Raw genomic sequence first — 14,365 nt, 5'->3', positions numbered from 1 at the left:
ATTTGAAAAGACCTGCTTTCTGATTTAGCTAAACTTTTTCCAGCCCAGTGAAGCACCCCAACTTCTCTTTCTGGTAATTATCAGCAACACAGCAGTAAATATCAGAAGCAGATTATTGTAGATCACGCAGGGAGAACAAAGGGCAAAATATTTAACTGCAGCAGAGTTTGACTATATTCTGCACAGTGAGAAAACCTGAAGTCATTTTCAAGGTCCATCATTTTTTCTTTTCAGTTGGGTCAAGTTTCTAAGTTTTCTAAATCTCTGTTTTCCGGTTAATGAAAGGAAAATAGGATTCCACCGAGTCTCCTGTCTACCCACTCCAGGACTTCTGTGAGGATCAAATGAGATGAGGCCTGCGGTCACCCAGGGAGAACAAAGGGTAAAATATTTAACTGCAGCAGTGTTTGACTACATTCTGTGCAGTGAGAAAACCTGAAGTCATTTTCAGTGGCCACCATGTCTTACTTCTTTTCAGTTGGGTTAAGTTTCTAAACTTTCTAAATCTCCGTTTTGTGGCTAATGAAAAGAAACTTAGGATTCTACTGAGTCTCTTATCTACCCACTCCAGGACTTCTGTGAGGATCAAATGAGATGAGGCACGGGAAAACGCTTCACAGACGTTTGCTTAAAGTGTAAAATGTTTGCAACTGGCTATAAAGCAAGTTGTGTTCCTGGGCTGAAGAAACTCCAAGGAGTCTAGTTGCTAGGGAGAGGAAGCCAGGCGTTGCTACATGACGTTATTACCTGGGGCCCACAGCCACCGTTTCTGGGCTGGGCTGGGGGCCGCATTTTGTGCCATGGGGTCTCGCCAGTGTCAGTTGCAATTTGGTGGGCTGTTGCTCTGGAGTGGTGGTAGGGCTTGTGTCCCACTTGGGGGAAGCCAGGTGTTGCTTTGTGGGTGCCAGGTCCGTGCTGCTGTTTCTCTGTAAATGGCCAGTGCACGTCACGGCAGCTCCTGCATTGAGTGTCTGCCCCCTGATGGTCAGTGCGGATGGTTGGATACTTAGCATATTAGCTTTTTATATATATAGAAGATAGATAGCCAAAATATGGAAGCAACCCAAGTGCCCATCAATAGATGAGTGGATAAAAAAAGCTGTGGTACAGCCCTAGCCAGTTTGGCTCAGTGGATAGAGCATCGGCCTGCGGACTGAAGGGTCCCAGGTTCGATTCCGGCCAAGGGCATATGCCCAGGTTGTGGGCTCGATCCCCAGTAGAGGGCGTGCAGGAGGCAGCCGATCAATGATTCGCTCTCATCATTGATGTTTCTATCTCTCCCTCTCCCTTCCTCTCTGAAATCAATAAAGAAATATATATATTTTTAAAAAGATGCGGTACATATATACAATGGAATATTACTCAGCTATAAAAAAGACTTAAATCTTACCATTTTCTTTTTCTTTTTTTTTTTTAAATATATTTTATTGATTTTTTTTACAGAGAGGAAGGGAGAGAGATAGAGAGCTAGAAACTTTGATGAGAGAGAAACATCGATCAGCTGCCTCCTGCACATCTCCCACTGGGGATGTGCCCGCAACCCAAGTACATGCCCTAGACTATCCACTGAGCCAAACCGGTCTTGGCAATCTTACCATTTTCAACAGCATGGGTATTATGCTAAGTGAACTAAGTCAGAGAAAGACAAATACCATATGATTTCACTTATATGTGGAATCTAAAGCAGCGGTTGCCAACCTTTCGGACCTCATGGACCACCAGTGGTCTGTGGACCACCAGTTGGCAATCATTGCTTCAAAGGTTTCCTTAAACCAGGGATCGCCAACCTTTTGGATCTCACAGACCACCAGTGGTCCACGGACCACTGGTTGGCGACTGCTGTTCTAAAGAACAAAATAAAGGAAAAAAATAAAGAAATAGACTTATAGATACTCATGGTTGCCAGAGGGGAAGGGAGTTGGGGGGTTGGATGAAAAGGTGAAGGGATTAAGAAGTACAAATTGGTAGTTATGAAATAGTAATGGGGATGTAAAGTACAATGTAGGAAATATAGTCAGTAATATTGTATTAACTATGTGTTTAATACAATATGGGTTCTTGTAATATTAGGGGATCACTGTGTGTTTAATACACGGTGTGTTCTTGAAATATTAGGGGATCACTGTGTAAAGTATATGATCGTCTAGTGGCTAGACTCTAGCCACTATGCTGCACACCTAAAACGAATATAAAATAATATTGAAAAAAATTAAAGCAAATGGACAGTTTTAGACATAGTCACCCATGCTACTGGGTACTGTATTAAAGTCATAGAAGCCAAAATACTGTTGATGATGGGAGAGTTTTTCTCTTAACTTTATAGTCCAGTGATGGTCTCTTAATGCTTTATAGATACTGAAACTTATCTCCTGGGATCCAGTAGTCTTATTCATTGTAACAAATCTAATTATTATGGGTTCCAGGAGATAACTTTGGAATGTCAGAATTATTTATACTAGGAGGGCTAGGCAAGTAGTATAAATGAATCTATAGATAATCAGGTGGAGTAGGTGAAAGATATTAGGGAGTGATGGGATTCATGATGAGCTCATGTTCCATTTTTAGGGATGAGAATAGGCTTCAGTCTGTTGTTGTCATATCTTCTAACTTATCTATAGAACCTGAAAATCTAAATTTAGGTGAAATTTCCAAATTTTTAGGTAAACTCTCCCAAATAAAACCTGTTCGTGTGAATTCAGCCTCCTGCGGTTTACTGTTTATCCTCTGTGCTTTTGAATCCATCCTGAATGGTGGATGCTACTCTTTGCTAAGCTCTGTACCCTTATTTAATTAACTAAGGACAGTTCCCTTAGGATGAATTCATAATGTAGTTAACTTGTACTCCAAAAGGACAAGGCTCTCCCCCTTCAAACTGTAGTCCCATTGGTTGCTGGAATTGCCTTTGAGACTATGTCAGCTTTCCTTTCAGTCAAGTGCAGACTCAGATTTTAATGTAATTTTAAGAAGCAAACAGGTGTTAGGCATAGTAATTATTCCTTTACATTGAATTTGGCTGTAGGACATCCTTTTGTCAATGAGTGTAATGCTGTATGTTCTGTAAAGGTATATGACTTGTTCCAGGCCAGTGTGGCTCAGTGGTTGAGCATCAACCCATGAACTAAGATGTCACCAATTTGATTCCTGTCAGGGCACAGGCCTGGGTTATGGGCTCGATCCCTAGTAGGGGGTATGCAGGAGGCAGCCAATCAATGTTTCTCTCTCACTGATGTTTCTCTCTCTCTCTTCCTCTCCCCTTATCTCTCTCTAAAATTAAAACAAAACAATACAAAAAAATACCCACAAAACCAAAACAAAACTATATGACTTGTAAGTTCCTCTACATGTATTGAGCTTTCACTGAAGCACTTTTCTGTAATGGAGTATCTGGTGATTTAGACATAATGGAATTCTTTATTTTGGTATATTTTTGCCCAATCTCCTTCCAGTAATTAATTTTTTCTTTATATTATAGACATATAGTTGGAAAGAGAGGGGACACTAAGAAGAAACTAGAGGTGGAGACCAAAACTTCTATTAGCATTCCTAAGCCTGGACAAGAAGGAGAAATTGGTGAGACCCAGTGTATACGTTATATTTGCAATCATTTTTGTATGTGTATGGAATAATGTAACCCAACTGAGGTGTTTAGTGACTATGTTTGTTATGAGGTTCTGTAGCTATTGGCCTTTTTGTGATTTATCAGTATCAATCTACCAAATGGAGAAAGATGTAATTATACAACCTTATCTTGATTGAATACCTCGGCCTTCATTTTATACTTTACCTGGCACTGATGGGATAAAGCTCCCGGATTTCATTGTGATTTGATTTATTTTATGCTTCAGTAGCTTGAAATGGAGGGTGTGAATTGTTTCAAGTTAGAATTAGAGGAAACCAGTGAGACCTGCAAATTTGAAATGAAGTCCAGCCCTTTCCATGAGGGTTTGCTTGTTTTTACCTTGCTTTGTAGACTCTGAGTAGTGATTAAAATGCCAGCGTGATTCAAGTAACTGCTCGGGTGAGGAAAAATAGTTGGGTGATATAAAACCAGTCAGAAAATGTCTGTACTGAACATCAGGGTGAACCAAGGGCAACAGCTTTGAGTGAGGGTCAGTGTGGGGACAAATTTTTTAAAAATTCATCCTAAAACTATAGGACTTCTAAAAAATCAACTAAGTTCAGCAACCTTCAATAATCTATTTTCCATAAACACCCACAGATTGTATTGTTTTAGGAGAAAAAAAATTTAAGTACTCTTCTTATTTTGTGCTATGTAAGGATAATCACTGTGACAGATAAGTGACAGTTGACTTTAGAGTAGGGCTGTCCAAAAGAGCTTCCTGTGATGATGGTATGTTCTGTGTCTGCCCTGTCCCTCACAGGAGCCGCTGGCACATGTGACTGCCAGTACTTGAAATGTGGCTAGTGTGACTGAGGAACTGAATTTGTAGTTCTATTTCATTCTAATTCATTTAACCTCTAGTTTAACTAGCTGCATGTGGACTCCTGTATTGGACAGCACAGTGCTAGAGTTTTCCCCAGCATCTTGTAACTTCAGTAAACTCCAGCCTAAGAACTTCAATGACATTTATAAAGGACTTTTAAAAAATAAACATTCAGTTCATTAGAATTACAAATAAAGCCATAGCTGGTTTGGCCTAGTGGTTAGGGAATTGGCCCGCACTCTGAAGGGTTGAGGGTTTGATTTCCCAGTCAAGGGCTTGTACCTGGGTTGCAGGTTCAATTCCTGGCCCTGGTCAGGGCTTGTGTGGGGGGCAGCCAATCCATGTGTTTCTCTCACATCGAAGTTTCTTTCTCTTTCCTCGGCCCTCCTTCCCTTCCTCTCTCTCTAAAAATCAATGGAAAAAATATCATTGGGTGAGGGTTAACAACAACAAAAAAAGACTTACAAATAAAAAACTTAGGTCTTTCCTTAAGCTTTAAAGTTCAAGTTACAAATATTGAAATATTTTATAATTGCATTTAAGTTTATTTATTCCCCCCCCCCAATTTTATAATTACTGTATGCTTTAAACATGAAAACTTGCAGAAATTATATACTGGTATAAAGGGAAATCTTTTATTATAGGAAACCCAGACCTAATCACCATTGACAGTTGAATATGTTCCCCATTTTTGCTATCCTATAGTAATATATAAATAATTTTTATTTTATTTTATTTATTTATTTAGTTAGTTTTATATTTTTATTGATTTTGGAGAGAAAGGGAGATAGACACACCAACGATGAGAGAGAATCATTGATCCGCTGCCTCCTGCACGCCCCACACTGGGGATCGAGCCCAAAACCTGGGCATGTGCCCTTGACTGGAATCGAACCTGGGACCCTTCACTTCATAGGCCAATGCTCTATCCGCTGAGCCAAACCAGCTAGGGCTTTATTTTATTTTAAAAAATATATTTGTATTGATTTCAGAGAGGAAGGAAGAGGGAGAGAGAGATAGAAACATCAATGATGAGAGAGAATCATTGATTGGCTGCCTCCTGTGCGCCCCCTACTGGGGATTGAGCCTGCAACCAGGCATGTGCCCTTGACTGGAATTGAACCTGGGACCCTTTGGTCTATAGGTCGATGCTCTGTCCACTGAGCCAAACTGGCTAGGCTGGGTTTCTATCTAGGTGTGGGAATTGCTGAGTCATATGGTAATTCCTTTTTAACTTAAAAAAATATATATATTTTTACTGATTTGAGAGAGGAAGAGAGAGAGAAATATCAAAGATGAGAGAGAATCATTCATTGGCTGCCTCCTGCATGCCCCCTACTGGGGATCAAGCCCCCAGACCAGGCTTGGGAATTGAAGCATGGCCACCTGTTCATAGGTCGAAGCTCAACTGCTGAGCCTACACTGCCAGGCCCTTTTTAACTTTTTAAGGAACTGCCAGACTTTTTCATAGCAGCTGCACCATTTTACATTTCCACCAACAAAGTATGAGGGTTTGCTTTGTAGCTCATTTTTCTAGTTCATCAGCTGGTCTTTAAGGATTTTTTGTTTTAAGACCTCATCTGCTTAGACTGAATTCATTTTAAGTTTCTTACTCTTGATTCTGTCTGCTGTTTAGAATTATGTACACATTCAGCAGCTCCCCACATATGACAGTATCAGGAGGTCGCCTATCTTACCTCAAATGCTTATCGTATATTTTTTTGTATAAATATTTATCGTATAAATATCGTTAATGGTATATTTTTTTGTTTGCAGTAATCACTGGCCAGCATCGAAGTGGTGTAATTTCAGCTCGAACTCGGATTGATGTTCTTTTGCTCACTTTTAGAAGAAAGCAGCCCTTCACTCACTTTCTTTCCTTTTTCCTCAATGAAGCTGAGGTTCAGGAACGATTCCTGAAGTTCCAGGAGGAAGTACTAGAGAAGTGCTCCATGGTAAGTAGCAAAATAAACAAGCCAAAAGTTTAAAAGAAAAATGAAGATACAGAAATGGTTCATAATTGAAACAGTAGATACAAATTTCTTCTACCAAAAAGATAACCATTTCTGGTGGTTTCTTTTAATTCTAAGCTGAAAACAAAACAAAACAAAACAGAACTATAGACATATTAGCACATAAGTGTCTCTATATTATTGAAATATTCTTTAAAAATTCTAAGACACAAAAGGATCATCTTAATATACATACTATCCTGCACCTTATGGATGGCAGTGTTAATGAGATGTCATTATCTGTAGATCTTCCACCTCTGGACAGCCATGGCTTGTTTGGGGTTAGTAACAAAAAACAATTTTGCATGTGGAATTTTTATACTTACAGTAGAGGCCTGGTGCATGAATTTGTGCACAGGTGGGGTCCCTCGGGGTGTTCTGTGGAGATCAGGCTCCAGCTCATGCCCCCAGCCTTGCAGTCCCACCTGGCACCCTGCTGTGGCCTGGCACCATCCCTTCACCTGCTCCATCAACCTGCCTGCAGGGCGATCGATTGGAGCCAGGCCCCTGCTGCCACCGCCACTGGTTACTGTCTGCAGGACGGTGTGGGCTGGGCCCTCCTCCCAGCTCCCTCAGCACCTAGCTCGGCAGCGGCCCCGCCCCCCATTGCCACCGGTGGTGCGGGGCGATCAGGCCCCTGCTCACACCCACCTTGGCCTGGCGCCGCCTGCTCATCTGTCTCGCCATCCCACCACGGTCCCACTCTGCCGTGGTCTTGCTCTCGTTGGGGCCCATCAGGGCCAGCAGCGCCTCCACTGCCGCTCCCTGCCAGCACTGCGTTGCCAACGCCCACCATGTTCCATGCCGCCCCCTGGTGGTCAGTGCACATCACAGCAAGTGGTCGAACTTCTCGTTTCCTGGTTGAACCACTGCTTGAGGGGACAATTTGCATATTAAGCTTTTATTATATAGGATAACATTGAAATGCTTGTGACCAAGATAATAGCAGATAATTTAGATTACAAAATAAGTGTTTTTTTAAATCCTCACCTGATGATATGTTTTTATTGATTTTTAGAGAGAGATGAAGGGAGAGAAAGATGTGAGGGGATGAGAGGGAGAGAGAAAAAAACACCTATGTGAGAGAGAAACATGGATTGGTTGCTTCCCTTACCCACTCTGACTGGGAATCAAACCCATAACCTTTTGGTGTACAGGATGACACTCCAACCAACAGAGCCACCTGGCCAGGGAAGAAAATACATTTTAAAACTCCTTTTGTAGCCGAACTGGTTTGGCTCAATGGATAGAGCGTCGGCCTGCGGACTCAGGGGTCCCAGGTTCGATTCTGGTCAAAGGCATGTACCTTGGCTGCGGGCACATCCCCACTGGGGGGCATGCAGGAGGCAGCTGATCCATCTCTTTCATTGATGTTTCTGGCTCTCTATCCCTCTCCCTTCTTCTCTGTAAAAAATCAATAAAATATATTAAAAAAAAAACACCTCTTTTTGTATATACTTTTAGGTAATTTAAAGAAATACTGATTTTTAAAATAATTATGAAAGTAATGTATATTTATTATAGAAAATTTAGAAAATACAGAAATGGTTCATAAAAAGTCGCACATGACCCTCGCTGGTTTGGCTCAATTGATAGAGCGTCAGCCTATGGACCAAAAGTTCTCGGGTTCGATTCTGACCCAGGGCATGTATCTTAGTTGCAGGCTCCTACCTGGCCTGGACTCTGGTTGGGGCTTGTGCAAGAGGCAACCAATTGATGTGTTTCTCTCATATCAATATTTCTCTCTGTCTTTCCCTCTCTCTTCCACTCTCCCAAAAAATTAATGGAACAATATCCTCAAGTGTGGATTAACAAACAAAACAAAAGTCACCCATGACCTCACCATTGGGAGATAATGTTTTGGTATATTTGTGTGTGCATGTGTGCACACATACATTTAAAAAATAATATGTGTCTTGTATATGGTTTTATATACTGTTTTTTTTGAAATTAAACATTATACCATGATCATTGTTTTGTCATTGAACAAAAACCTAAATATTTTACTTTTGCTTTGGAGACTAGGAAGGAAATTGTAGTAGTGATGGCTAAAATAACATTATTTGATTTCATTAACTATTCAGATGACTTGACTTTTAATGGCTGCTTACTATTTTGTTATATGGACATATAAAATTTAACCTTTATTCTATTTTGTATTATAAATAATAATGCTATGAGTATTCTTCTGCATTAGTCTTCCTAAAAAAATATGTTTAATGATTTAAGAGAGGAAGAGAGAGAGACACACACACACATCAGTGATGAGAGAGAATCATTGATCAGCTGCCTTCTGCATGCCCCACACTGGGGATCAAGCCCACAACCTGGGCATGTGCCCCGACCGGGAATTGAACTGTGATCTCCTAGTTCATAGGTCGACACTCAACCACTGAACCACGCTGGTTGGGCTGCATTAGTCTTAGTTTCTTATTTAGTACTAAAGGCCCAGTGCACGACATTTGTGCATTGGGGGGTGGTGTCCCTCAGCCCAGCCTGCATCCTCTCACAGTCCAGGACTCGTTGGGGGATATCCACCTGCCGTTGGGGGTGGGAGAGGCTCCTGCTACCGCCACTGTGCTCCCCAGCCTCTAGCCCAGCTTCTGGCTGAGTGGTGCTCCCCTGTGGGAGCACACTGACCACCAGGGGACAGCTCCTGCGTTGAGTGTCTGCCCCCTGGTTGTCAGTGTGCATCATAGCAACCGGTTGTTCTGCCATTTGGTCGATTTGCATATTAGCCATTTGTGCACTGGTGGGGATGGGGTGGGGTGGGGAGTGTCCCTCAGCCCGACTTGTGCCCTCTCACAGTCTGGGACCCTTCGGGAGATAACCGCCTGCTGGCTTAGGCCTGCTCCTCGGGTGGCAGATGGCAGGCCCGATCCCTCGGTGCCTGCCCCGCCTCCCTGGGTCGTGCACACGGCTGGGCTGATCTGGGGTTGGGGCGCTGCCCCAGGTCAGGTCACACACGGGACGCCCGGGTGGGCTGGCCAATCACTGCTGCCCCACCCGGCCACCCTGGTTGGGTCTCATATGGACGCCCGCTGCCCCGGGTCGCAGATAGCAGGCCTGGATGGCAGCAGGGCAGGTGGGATGGCACTGTCCTGCCCTGCCTGCAGTATGCAAATTAGCTTCCATCTTTGTTGGCAGTTAGTTTGCATATCACGCTGATTAGCCAATGGGAGGCGTAGCGAAGATATGGTCAATTACCATGTTTGTCTGTTATTAGATAGGATAGTCCTGGAAGTTGAAAAAGAGTATGTGTATGTTGGAGGCTTTTGCTATGTATATCCAGATTACCTTCAGGAAATGCTATAGCATTTTATACTTCAGGCTATAGCTTTCTATAGATTTCTTTTCCTGCCCTTGACAATACTGGGTGTTGTCATTCTTTTATGTACTTTTTGTAATTCAGTGGACAAAAAATAGTAGCTCATTGTTTTACTGTTTATTTGTATGATTATTGGTATTAAGACTTTTTCATATGTTTAACTCTTCTTCCTTTGTGTTTTGGTTGATTTTTCTCTGAGAAAAATTCATTTCTTAATTTCTGAAAGTCATTCATGTTGGTGTGTGTTATATTAGTTAATTTCTTTTTATTGCTGAGTAGTATTCCTTTACTTGAATGAACCAAAATTTTTTATCCATTCAACTGTTGATGGATGTGTGGGTGGTTTCTAGTTTGGGCTGTTAAATAAAGTTACTACATATAATCATTTGTGCAGAAATCTTAGTATTAAGTATATATTTTTATTCTTCTTGGGCAAATACTTAGGAATATAATTGTTGGATAAATTGCAGGTATATGCTTACTTTTATAGGAAACTGTTAGACCTTTTCCCAACGAGGTCATGCTTCTTCTACTACTAATGATGTATGAGAGTTTAGATTCCTCCGCATTCATGCCGACATTTGGTAGTATCTCTCTTATTTTGATTTTGGCCTTTTTGGTAGGCATGCTGTACTATCTCTTGGTTTTATCTGCAGGGACTCTGTCCTAACACCCTCATGGATCCCTGAAATCACAGAGTATGGAACTACAAATAGCAAATAAGGATAATTTCTAAAAGTACCTACCTATTGATGTAGACTATTTCCCATTAAGTTAAATACTCCTTTTGATTAAATAAGGTTGTTTATTAAAAACACGTGTAGACCATGTCTTCTCATGTACATATACCATATACCATACACACACACACACACACACACACACACTCTGTTTTCTCCTATGCATACATACTAGGATAAAGTAGTTTAGGGCTTCTCTTTGGCATATCTACTTTGTCAGCATCACTACTCTTGCACTTTGGAGCCATTAAAGTAACATAAGAGTTACTTGAATATAAATGCTGTGACAAGTGATCCTGATAATCAAGATGAGTACTAAGTGACTAACGGTTGGGTAACATATACAGCGTGGTTAAACTGGACAAAGGAGTGATTCACATCCCCGGCTGGACAGAGCTAGAAGGCACAGGATTTCATCATGCTACTCAGTGTGGAGAGAAAACATGGAATTTCCTACCATTTTGAGTGACTCTTTCTCTTGGTTAGGTATTTACTTGGTTGTTGCAGCTTCCTAACTGGTTTCTATAATTCTCCCAGAGCTACTTTGGTCCAAATGTTACTGTTTATTTGGTGTTTCTATGGGGGCATGAGGGTCTAGTTGAGGGGTCCTCAAACTGTGGCCCCCGGGCCACATGCAAATACAAATATTGTATTTGTTCCCGTTTTGCTTTTTTACTTCAAAATAAGATATGTGCAGTGTGCATAGGAATTTGTTCATAGTTTGTTTGTTTTTTAACTATAGTCTGGCCTTCCAATGGTCTGAGGGACAGTGAACTGGCCCCCTGGTTAAAAAGTTTGAGGACCCCTGGTCTAGTTCTTAGTTTGCCATCATGCTGATGTTGCTCTGAGTTTGGATAATCTTCAGGCATTATTTCCTCAACTATCTTTTTTCTTCTCCTTCTGGTACTCTAATTACACATATATTAGACCAGCTGATGTTGCTACACAGGTGACTGAAGCTCTGTTCATTTGTTTTCCAGACTTCATTTTCTCTCTCTGCTTCAGTTTGGATAGTTTATATGTCGCACTGATTTTTTGGTAAAGTTTGTAATCTGTGTTTAATTCCATCCAATGGAATTTTCATTTTTGCTCTTATTTACTGTCTTTTAAAGTTCATTTGTTTGTTTCTTTTTTTTAAAATCCTCACCTGAGGATATTTTTTTTCACTGATTTTCAGACCAAGTAGAAACATCTAGGTAAGAGAGTCACATTGATTGATTGCCTCCCACATGGGCCCCAACTGTGGCTGGGGCTCGAGCCCACAACTGAGGTATGTGCCCTTGACTGGGAATCGAACCTACAACCCTCAGTCTGTGGGCCAGTGCTCTAACCACTGAGAAAAACAGGCCAGGGCCTATTTGTTTCTTCATATTTTTCTTTTCTCTACTCATTATATTCATGTTATCCTTGAAATAGTTTAGTTTATTTATAATAGCTATTTTAAAGTCCTTGTTACTTCCATAGCATGGTAGCATTCTAGATCTATTGCTATTGACTGATTTATTTATTTTTTAAACTGCTTATGGGTCACATTTTTCTGCTTCTTGCAAGACTGGTAATTTTTTATTGGATGCTGAATATTGTGAATTTACTTTTTTGAGAGCAAATTTTGTGTTTTGTCTCTTTAGAGAGTCTTGAATTTTATTCTGGAAAATAGTTACTTGTGGATTAGCATAATTCCAAAGCTTGTTTTTAAATCTGTTAAGGACAGGTCTAGAGTATTTTTGTTAAAATTTTTTTGAAATCGATTTTTAGAGAGAGGAAGGAGGGGTGGGGAACATCTATGTGAGAGGGAAACATCAAGCAGTTACCTTGGGCATGTACAGAGAGAGAGATAGAGATGAGAGAGAGAGAGAGATGAGAAAGAGACTTTTTTTAAAATTGATTTTGGAGAGAGAGAGAGAGAGAGAGAGAGAGAGAGAGGGGGGGAGAGAGAGAGAGAGATGAGAGAGAGAGGGCGAGAGAGAGAGATTAAAGAGAGAGAGAGAGGTGAGAGTGAAACATCAAGTGGTTACCTTGAGCATGTACTCTTACTAGAATTGGAATCCAACCTCTGGAAGGTGCATTTATACTCCTCATGTCAAATATATTAAGTCCTTTTGGGATCTCTGGTGTGAAAGGTGAAAACATGAGTGCATTAGTTTACCTTTGGACCATACCCTATTGTATTCGTTTTCTATTGCTGCATAGTAAATTACCTCAATCTGGGCAGCTTAAAACAACACCCATTTATCATCTCACAGTTCTGTAGTACTTCTGTAGATCAGCCGACCTGATGGGCTCAACTCGGTTCTCTGCTTAGGGTCTCACAAGACTGAAATCAAGATGTTGGCGAGACTGGTCTCTTATCTGGAGGCCGTGGGGATGAATCCACTTCCGAGTCCATTCAGATTATTGACAGAATTCAGTTCCTGTGACTATAGGTCTGAAGTCCCTGTTTCCTTTACATGTGACCCCTCTGGCTTTTGTTAAATCCTTCTTGTGCTTTGAATCTCTGACTTCTGTCACCAGCCAGAGAAAACTGCTTTCTAAAGAGCTTGTGTGTATAGATCAGGCTCACTGTGATAGCCTCCTACTTTAAGGTTGGCTGTGCCTTATAATCTATATGTATAAAGGCATAAGCTACCATTACAACCAAAAATGACCAGAATGACTGGAACAACCAGTCAACCAGTCGCTATTGCACTCTGACCACCAGGGGGCAGATGCTCAATGCAGGAGCTGCCCCCTGGTGGTCAGTGTGCTCCCACAGACTACCTCCACAGCCCCTCCACACCGGCCAACCGACCCCGGTTGGCCCAATCACCAGCCAGCTCGAGGGACTCCACCCATGTACGAATTCATACACCAGGCCTCTAGTTTTAGTTATAATAACCTGTGACCTGAATTTATCTATGATGTGCACTGACCACTAGGGGGTAGATGCTCTGACCAGTAGGTTAGCTTGCTGGTGGGGTCCAGCCATTTGGGACTGAGTGAGATAGGCCGGACACACCCTGGAATCCTTCATCGTCCCTCCCCGGCTGGCCATCCTGCCGCGTTTCTTCCCAGCCCTGATCATGCACCGGTGGGGTCCCTCGGCCTGGCCTGTGCCCTCTCGCAATCTGGGCTGAGGGACCCCACTCCCCACCCCCCACCCATCACCCCCACTCTGAGTGCACAAATTTCGTGCACCAGGCCTCTAGTACAGTATAATCCCAGCAGTGATGTCTCATCATATTCACAGGTTCCACCCACAATCAAAGGAGAGAGGATTATATAAACGTGAGGGTCACTGAGGGTCATTCTGCCTACCACAGCCATTAATTTTCACTTTTAAACATTGTCGTGAAGGTCACATTTTTAATACAACAGACAAGTTTTCTATTCCCAGGTCTTATCCTGTCCTTCCCTCACTCTTCCTTGAACTTCTTTTTTCTTCCTTTAAAATAATTGACCTCTTTTCTCTATTCTAGCATTCTTGTCTTTGACCTCACCCTTGATGCCCCAAAGTAATGTAAAGTTACCTTTTAGGACAGCATTTTCTGAAATCACCTCCCTTTGTGCTGATCAATTATATTAGAAATGTTGTTTGACTGCAGACATTATCACCATCATCCCTGGGCTTCCGCTCCCTAAGCTTGAGCATTTAATGTAGGGTTTAGCTGCTCAGAGGCATCAGCAAGGTATTTCTCATCTATGTGATCTGCAGATAAACTGCACCTTATTTTTTCACTGTCCTCTCTTTCATTAAGATTCAAAGATGTCTCACTGTCTGCAAGTTCAAGAAGTATATTAAAACCTTGTCTATCTCTCCATCATCCTATAGCTAATAATGCTGCTATAATTCCTTTATCTCAC

General features: G+C 41.7%; 1 protein-coding gene across 7 annotated transcripts in view; it reads left to right on the top strand.

Annotated features, from left to right (window-relative positions):
- ASCC1 (activating signal cointegrator 1 complex subunit 1) overlaps window positions 1–14,365 on the top strand; it is a 121,425-nt gene that overhangs the window by 39,648 nt on the left and 67,412 nt on the right. For all 7 annotated transcript variants that reach the window (XM_015562138.1, XM_015562137.1, XM_006760949.2 and 4 more), the window contains 2 exons: window positions 3,473–3,570; window positions 6,222–6,400. In XM_015562138.1, coding sequence (XP_015417624.1) covers window positions 3,473–3,570; window positions 6,222–6,400 — 277 coding nt within the window. The remainder of the gene's footprint in view (window positions 1–3,472; window positions 3,571–6,221; window positions 6,401–14,365) is intronic.

This window comes from Myotis davidii, unplaced genomic scaffold (genome assembly GCF_000327345.1).
Source record: "Myotis davidii unplaced genomic scaffold, ASM32734v1 scaffold134, whole genome shotgun sequence".
NCBI classification, from domain to species: Eukaryota; Metazoa; Chordata; class Mammalia; order Chiroptera; family Vespertilionidae; genus Myotis; species Myotis davidii.
This window is presented reverse-complemented; position numbering and strand designations above follow the sequence as displayed.